The 9118-nt window shown below is 49.4% G+C and overlaps 1 protein-coding gene across 1 annotated transcript in view; it reads right to left on the bottom strand.

The window, feature by feature from the left end:
* Positions 1-290: 290 nt before the first annotated feature.
* Positions 291-9118, bottom strand: part of LOC147826506 (olfactory receptor 2T6-like) — an 18537-nt gene continuing 9709 nt past the window's right edge. Inside the window, exons 4-6 of the mRNA XM_087181044.1 lie at positions 8766-8964; positions 7211-7226; positions 291-2803 (exon numbers count right to left, since the gene is read on the bottom strand). Coding sequence (XP_087037170.1) covers positions 1835-2803; positions 7211-7226; positions 8766-8964 — 1184 coding nt within the window. The 3' untranslated portion in view covers positions 291-1834. The remainder of the gene's footprint in view (positions 2804-7210; positions 7227-8765; positions 8965-9118) is intronic.

The following is a 9118-nucleotide window of genomic DNA, read 5'->3' as shown; positions in this document are numbered from 1 at the left end:
ATTGCCTGACGTGCAGGGCCGGCCCGTTCTGCTGTAATTCTTACAGTTTAGAAGAACCCATTTTCCCTGTTCCTGTGAGTTCTCGTCATCACTTACATCACAGCTCGGTGTCCCCTCTAGGAAGCCCCAGAGCCCCCCACCCTGCCCTGCAGAGAGGCCGGGTCTTATGGGGCTCAGGGTCCCCAGCACCCCCACCTCCACCCCCCGGCGCTGGTTCCTGGCCCCCTCCCTGCCCAGCGCGGGGTCTCTGCGGCAGGCGCGCAGGGGAGGCAGCGAAGCCCCGGGCCAGCGCCGCGAGCCGCGCAGGGTCCCGGGAGAGGCGCTGAGCTCCAGGCCCTGGGCCGTGGAGGGGCGGGTGGGTGAACCACAGGAGGATACAGAAGCGCGGAGCAACCGCCTGTTAGGAAGGGTCAAGATCAGCACTGGAATTCGTGGTATTCTTATACACGGATCATTTGCTTGATCTGTAAAAGTCTTACAAGAAAAAATGCACACTGCTCACATTTCGCGGAACGGGACATGCGGCCACAGCCTCCTGACCAGGCGCCGGGGTTCGCGCGGCCTCCCGCTTCCCTCCTGCTCGCGGTTTCTGGGGTTTGTGTCCCGGCTGGAAGCACAATTGCGGTGGTCTGGACAGCTCCCTCAGCCAGCCTGTCCAGAGAGAGAAACGGGGATTTCATCAGCGGAAATCCCCGGAAGTCTGCTTACGGCTGCGCCCGATGCCCTGGCTGCGCTTGCACGGGGCGGCCTGGCCGCCTTCGGTGAAGGCCCGCGAGTCTGCACAGTAGAGCCCAGTCGGTCCCTCGCTCCGCACTGCCGCTGCGGGGAACCAGGCCCTGCAGAGGCCGGCCCTGCCGGTGGCCCTGCTTTTCCTCACTGAGTCTGTGACCAGGTCTAATGTTTGTCTCCAGCTCTCAGCTTCCTAAGGAGACAGATACTAAATCCTTCACAAACGGTGTTCCAGCTCCAGCAGGTGATGCAGCGCAGGTTGTGTTTCTTTCTCCTTTTGCGACATCATCCGACAGACAACCTAGTGCTGTAGAGAAGGAACATGCTGTGCACCGTTTCTACCAACAGCCAAGGAGGCCGGAAGCATCATCTTTCCGCCAGTTACGGCCAAGAGGAGATTCCGTGAGCCCAGAGTTCTGCCTGGTCAGAGAAGCGGGGGAAGCGGTTATGGAAATGGCTGCTAAACCAGGCATCTTTCTCAGCAACCGCTCGCTGTGACTGCTGGCGTAATCATTATTTGTCCCACCACAAATTAAACATACTTCCACCTGAGCCCCACAGAACAGTTTTTGGATTTCTGCAAAACACAAGATCCATGTTCTTCATGTCCAAATTCAGATAAAGGAGGAATATTTTCAGCTGCTACTCAGATAAGGGATTCTTAGATTTTTCAAAATCTCAGTGTTGTTCTATGTGTCACTCACTTGAGTTTTTATGATGCTTTCCTCCTTTTGAATGTCGTTCAGATGTTGACGTCCCCGAATGCCCCATGAACTCTGGGCACGGACAGGCAGAACAACAACATACCCCAAGTCACCAGGTAGGTTGAGGGGTTCAGAGATGAGCAGACCACACACACTTGGGGACACTCACGGGCATGAAATCTGATCAGGGGATTGGTGTGACAGAGAACTGAAATCAGAAGCATGAAGAAGGAAAAATACAAGCTGTGTCCACGGAGGTCCAGCATCGGTCACCTGAGACGGCACAGTGAGTTCCTGCGTCTGTGGAAGCTAAAGCGGCCTCTGCCCTGGGCAGCTGCTTCCAACGTTCACCTCACTGTGCATGGCAGAGCCCAGAAGGCCCCTACAGGAGGCTGAGGCGGTCAGAGGCCCTCCACCCCACACCGCGGGCCTCGACGTCGGGCTAACAGCCTGTCCCAGGCCTCCCTCACGTCCCTGTTCCTCAGGCTGTAGATGAGCGGGTTCATCACGGGGGTGAGTATGGTGTAGAAGACAGAGGAGACCCTGTCTTGCAGCGGGGTGTGGTAGGGCTGGGGCAGCAGGTAGGTGTACAGGGCGGCCCCGTAGAACAGCGTCACCACCGTCATGTGCGACGAGCAGGTGGCGAAGGCCTTCTTGCTCCCCTCTGCGGACTTCATGCAGCGCACAGTGAGGAGGATGCGGGTGTAGGACGCAGCCACCACCGAGAAGGGGACCAGCAGCATCAGCACGCAGCACACGTACATCACCATTTCGTAGGCGGCCTTGTTGCCACAGGCCAGCCTCAGCACGGTGGGGGCCTCGCAGAAGAAGTGGTCGATGGTGTGCGAGGCACAGAAAGGGAGGCTCATGGTGAGGGGAGTGAGCAGGAAACTGTCCAGGGCACCGCCGAACCATGAGCCTGCCAAGATCAGCCAGCAGACCCTGCGGCTCATGAGCACCGGGTAGCGCAGCGGGCTGCAGATGGCCACGGAGCGGTCGTAGGCCATGAGCCCCAGCAGGAAGAACTCGGCCCCCACAAAGCCCATGTAGAGGAAGTACTGGGCCGTGCAGCCTGAGAAGGAGATGGTGCCCCTGCCCAGCAGGTAGTCCACCAAGGCCTTGGGCACGATGGTGGAGATGTACATCACGTCGATGAGGGAGAGCTGGCTGAGCAGGAAGTACATGGGGGTGTGCAGCAGCGGGTCCCTGTGGATCAGGAAGATCATGGCCCCATTAGCGACCAGGGCCATCAGGAAGATGGTGCCGATGACTGCGAACAGGAATCCTGCAGCTCTACTGTGAGCAAAGAGCCCCACGAGAGTAAAGTCACTGGAGAGCGTCTTGTTTCCTCCCACGGTGCTCCGCTTGAGCTGGGGGAGAGCAGAGAAGAGAAATGGGAGTCACTGGAGACCACGAAAGATAAAATGATCACGTAAAAACGTCTACTCCTTCTGGTCCATGTCATTAAATGCTAAGTTTTAATGCAGTTATCAGCAAGCCCTTTTTCACGAAGTGAATTAGCAGTTCCTTCTTGTGGAAGGGTGATTAGAAAGTTAGGGTCCCCTGGCCTGGAGGGAGTGGGTGCTCAGCGCTTGATGCTGTGTGTAAGAAAGTTGAAATATTACTGCAGAACATCAGGCTCCAGTGGAGATTCTTCCCCTGGCCTGGGCTATATTTATTTAAAATGAGGACACAACTGCAGGACAATTGGTTTACTCCATGTACACAACCTAAGCATGCAGTGAGACATTCGGTCCCATTGGGGATTTTCCTCAGAACCTCAAGGACTGATGCATCTCATGTAGCAGTAACCGTTCAGCTGCAGGCACAGCTTTTTATTTTTATTTTTATTTTGTTTTTGGTACCAGGGATCAAACTCAGGACCTTGGCTTGCGAGGCAGGCGGCAGAACAACTGAGCTAAATTCCTGGCCCTGGCACAGCTTTGAATTACAGTGAGCCGCAGTGAGCAGGAGAAGCGCTCCTCCATCCCAGGCACTGCTGCATCAGCCTGTCAGCTTTCATTCGTTCCCACTCCGTGTCTCTACTACAGCGACGCCTTGTGGCTTCGACCCCGTCCGCACAGAACAGTTTCCCGCGTCCTGCTTTCTTGTCCTGGGAGAAGCAGAGTGGGAAGGCAGAGCAGACCAGCTCCCGGACAGCGCAGCCCAGGGTGGAGGGAAACCTTACCACAGCCTGCGACACAGGGCACAGAACAGCTCAGAGAAGCAAGTTTCAGCTCGAAACCGAAAGTTCGCTTAGCTCGTTCCTTCTGATCTTTTCAGAATTGTCACGTTTGCACATTGGAGCCAATGATTTTTCCTTGATCCCACCTTTTTGGGGGCTCTAAGGGTTTCGAGAGGAAAGCCATCAGTATTGGGCAGGGCCGTCCAGGCTGTGCCTCTCCCCGTTGTCCCTTCTCCTTAACGTTTATCCCCACCTCTTTCACTCAACAGGTTTCCAATTTGATCAGCAAATCGTAAGTTCCAGAGGTGACAGTGGAATGAGGGGTTTTAAGGATTCTGGACCAGAGGGCAGCGGGAGCCCCCGGGCACAGAGAGAGGACAGCGACCATGCTGTGGGTGGCTCACGCACGTCTGCAGTGCTCAGTGACAACAAGGAAACCCTTTTATGAAGTTCCTCGGGCTGGGAGAAGGTCATTTGGGTAGGCCCTCGGAAGCACGGCAGCAAAAGAACGTGGACCAATGGGACGGCATGAAATCGGAAACAGCACGCGGCTGTATCTCAGAGGCAGATTGTGCCTCGTGTGTAGGGCCCTGGCTTTGCTCTCTGGAACCAAGAGAGAAAAACAACTAAACATTTTCTTCAGAGTGTAGAAGTATGCATCAGGGAGGAGACAGTACACAGAATGGGAAAATAGTTGCAAACTTACATGACAGGAGATTAATAATCCAGAATAGGGGCCAGGGATTTAGTTCAGTGGTTTCACTGCCTGCTGTGCAAGCGCAAGGATCCGAGTTTGACCCCTGGTACAAAAAAAAAAAAAAAAAAAAAAAAAAAAAAAATCCAGAATATAGAAGGAACTCAAAGAAAAAAACCAAACCAAAGACCAGCAAGACCTAAAGCATTCACTCCAAATATTCCGTTAAAAGGGCAAAAGATCTGAAAAGTACTTCTGAATGCAATTTACATGATGGCCAACAGGTAAATGAAAACATGCTCAGCATCACTAATCATGAGAGAAACCATAATTACAGGCAGTCCCTCCTCACCCCGGTTACAATGGCTGTTAGCACCAAGACAGAAAACAGATCTGCTGAGGATAGGGAGGAACAGGCTGCTGCATACTGGCTGTGGGATGTAAATTAGAGCAGCCATTGTAACTAGGAAAATTCCTCAAAATTAAAAATGGGAGCCAGGCACAGTGATATTATCTGTCATGTCAGCTACTAGGGAGGGTGAGGCAGGAAGCTCACTAGTTAGAGGCCAGCCAGGGCCATTTGGCAACATCCTGCCTCAAAAGACAATAAAAGGGCTGGGGATGTAGTGAAATGGCAGAGCACCTGCCTAGCCTGCCAAGGCCCTGGGTTCACTTTCTAGTATCACACACACACACACACACACACTCACACTCAAATTAAAAATGAAAATAATGTGTGATTCAGTAACCCCAACACTGGGTATGTGTCCAAAAAAAATCAGTGTTTGAAAAGATGTCTCCTCTCCAATATTTACTGCAGTACTATTCATGACAGTCAGGACAGGAAATCAATCTAACTTACCTAAAATGAATGAATGAATAAGAAAAATGTGTATGTATACACAATGGGAAACTATTTAGCCATAAAAATAATAAATTATTGTCATTTGTTACAATGTAGATAAGCCTGTAGGACATTATTTAAATGAAATACATCAGGCACAAATGGCCAAATGAATACCATATGACCTCTGTCAAATGAAGAATCTAAAATGTTTATCTTGTACAAGTAAAGAATAGAATAGTTTTCTGAGGCTGGGAGGGTAGGAAGTGGGGGACTTGAGGGGCATATTGTCAACCTAGTGTTCTACTACACAGTATGCAACTGTAGATTACAATAGCACATTGCATTTTTCAAAGTAGCTGGAACTGAAAGGTTAGATGTTCTCATCACAAAGAAATGATAAATGTTTGACAGAATGATATGGTTGTCATAACACAATATATAGAGTTATGAAACTTTTACTCTACACCTAATCAACATGTGTAATTGTGTCAATTAAAAATAAAATAAAAATAGTACATGCATTTGAGTTTCAGTAATGTATGAATCATAAAGAAAGGTATTCTGAGATACACCGATGAAATAAACAATAAGATATATCTCAGTATTTGTATAAAAACACAATTTCTAATTTAATTTCATGGATAAAATCAAGGGAGAAATTGTGTAATATTACCTCTAGTGAACACTTTAAGTATATGTTTAAAAATACATAATTGGCAAAATAACATAGAGTTCAAACTAATTCTGAAAGACCACTATGTGTACTGTGTATGCACACACACACACACACACACACACACACACACACAATATCAAGTTCTGAAGGTAGAATGCTAGTATTCCACAGCAGAGCATATTCCGCTGACGTGGAATGGAACATGGGTTAGCCATTGAGAATGCAATCATGTCATTTGCAGGAAAATAAATAGAACTGAAAATCATTGTGTTAAGCAAAAATGAGCCGGACTCAGGAAGTCCAGTATCTCAGGCATCCTTTCATGTGTGGAATCTAAAAGAAATTTTAAAAAAGATAACATGAAAGCAGAGAGGAGTCCATTAGGGGAGAGGAAGGGGGCTGGGGAGGGCCCTATCATTCTCCCCAACCGACCTGCTCTGCAATAAAACCTGGCACATCTACCTCGCTCTTCCCCTTCTCCCTGCCTGGGTGCCTCCCGGAGAGCCAGATGCGTCCTGCAGGGTCCAGAGCTGGGTGTGGTTGCAGCTGGGCGGATGGAGACGGGGTGGCCGAGCAGCCTTCTCCTCCAGCACAGCACAGGGCTGAGGTCCCGTCACCTGCTGTCCCTCCCAGACCCGGTCCACACCAGCAGTCAGGCCCAGGGAGCAGCAGGCGAGAGGTCTGCCTTTGGGGGTCTTTCTCTAGGTCATGTTACCGTGGACCAGCATGTGCTCCATGTCCATCTCAATAAGAGGATCTTTTCCACTCACATCAGAAGTAGTAAGAAGCTGACTCTCTGAAATTGATTCTAGCTGTGTTCATGGTAAAAAGAGTTGGAAAGAAATGATACAAACATCAGTAAAGAAATGACGCAAGCACAGGAGAATAGCAAGATATTGACAGTATAAGACGTTATTTCACCTTTATATTAATATAATTGGAAATTATTTTCATATACATATATGCATGAGTAGTGATGTATTTGCATGTGTGTGTATGTTATGTATGAGTTCACACTTTATGTATATATGTGTACACATAATGTGCAGGCTATAAATACATGTAATACACATACAGATGTAAATTGCTAAGAAAATACTAAATAACACCTCTAGATCTGGAAAAACTGGAAAATTTTAATAAAACTATGCTTCTTGAAAATCTCTGCTTCAGGAAGCTTTTCTAAAAAATTCTTTGAAAGAGAAAATTCAAAATTGTTGCAGTACTTAGGAAGATGTGGAATTAATTGTTAATTATTTTATAAACCTTTGTAGCCGCCAAATATGATAATCTCCCATACCTACATACCAGTATCACTTATAAATATATGTAAACATTTCCTAAATGAATGATGTCAGTCCCAGCAGAACCTTACCTTAGTAGCACCACATCTGAAATGTGGTCAGAGAAACCCACTCTTTCCCCTTAACCTCCTTGGAAGTTCTGCAGTTTGGAGTGCTGAAGATGAAGCCCTGAGCGTGCTGAACCAGTTGCTCAGCCCTGTCTCCCCTACAGCACAGCCCCCTCCTCTCCTTCCTGAGGGGCCCCAAGTCTGAGCTCACCCAAATCTCCAGCTGGACACCCTGGGGCATCAGTGAGTACTTCAAACTCCCCACCGCCTCTCAACAAAGACTTGATTATAATAGTAGCAAAGCATCAACTGAATATTGTGGCATAATATCAACTAAAGAGATGAAATAGCTGATGCTTTACTAAGTTTGGAGAAAAATCATAAAACTGAAAAAGGCAATTTATGAAAATATCAACAGGAATTTTCCTGAAAGTTTGATGTCATGCTTCTAAAGTTGATCTGGATGAATGATGCACTGTTGGGTGGGGTGTGCTGACATCTGGGTGCGGGCTCTGGAGTAGGGTGAGCTACAGAGGACGACTAGACAGCAGTCTCTAGGAAAAAACGCACCCAACCCACACAAAAGCCAGTAACGGACATGTGGGTGCTGCACATGGCTAAGCAAGAATTCTCATGTATAAAGACAAGAAAATTGCAGCATAGACTTAAATAATAAGTTTCAATGCACACTCTTTAGACAAAGTGGCTCAAAACTGAAGTATAAGAAATAAATACAATTTTTATGAAAACTTGTGTAGGGTTTGGAGCTCTTTACTAAAGACACATTTTGCAGGCAGACAGAAGCAAGCTTGGAGAATCATATTTAAGATTTTCAGTGCGAGGAAGCAGACAGCATACAGTCAGTGGGAGAGCAAGATGTTTGGTAATATTTATCAGAGGTATTTGAAAAATATCTATGTTGTTGCCACTTTCATGAGCTTATTCTAAGTAGTTGAATAGTATGAAGGTGTGAGCATGTGCGAAGATGTTAGATGAGTCAGTGGCATTTACAGGGCATGGAACTGGAAACACTGGCCACGATGAACACGCCAGGCTGACTGGATTACATAGCACTCACACTCCTCCTGCCTTCATAACAACACGGGGCTTTGCTGTCACTCAAACATGGGCACAGTACAGGCGCACTCAGGCACGCAGCCCGTCTGGCCTCACACGCTGTGACCCGAGATGGACAAGAATGAGCCCAAGGGAGGAGTGAGGCCGAGGGCTCCACTGAGCGGAGCGGGGGCTGGGTGTGCGCGGTTGGGATGAGCAGAGCATCCCAGCGCCTGCCGGGCTCACCCCGCACTGACACTGCACGTTCTTGACCTTCTGGGACCTCACCCTCGCTGGGTAGCAGAGTCCAGCAGAGCCGCCTCCCTCCCTCCCCGTGGGACTCTGACCTCTGTCCCAACATCCACTCCGCAGGGCTCTGCGGTCTTTCTTGCTCTGTGCTCCCAGCTCCCCATAAGCTGTGAGCCCTGCGAGGTGGACTCTGGTCCTTGTCCCCAGGGCCATCAGCACAGTCCACGTGTCCCCTGCTTCTCCTGGAACTGAGTGACAGCCTCACACCCCATACCTGAAGGGCTCCACCAGAGCACAAAGACACAACAGCATGATTTCCGCTGAGAGCACTGTGCTGAGGCGTAACTGAGGACCCCTGAGCTGGTGCACGAGGAGCCGGACAAGGAGGGAAGCTACCGAGGCCCAGTGATGGCGGCTGCCTGCACCCTTCTCACGTGAGCTGCCGGGCGTCGTCTGAGCGCCCACATCTGCACCTGCAGTGAGAGCGGCCCGTGCTCCAGCCCTGCCTCCCGAGGGTCCAAAATGGGTCACAAAGAGCAGTAAATAAGATCAATTCATGAAGTATCCACTGGCTCTGTCCCGGCGTTGGCAGGAGAATGTGCCAATTGCCATCCCAGTCCAAACACT

Source organism: Heterocephalus glaber, unplaced genomic scaffold (assembly GCF_053883595.1).
Source record: "Heterocephalus glaber isolate CG9 unplaced genomic scaffold, H.glaber_assembly_v1.0 deba00001466, whole genome shotgun sequence".
Classification (NCBI taxonomy): domain Eukaryota; kingdom Metazoa; phylum Chordata; class Mammalia; order Rodentia; family Bathyergidae; genus Heterocephalus; species Heterocephalus glaber.
Note: the sequence above shows the minus strand (reverse complement) of the source record. Positions and strands in the feature narration are given on the sequence as shown.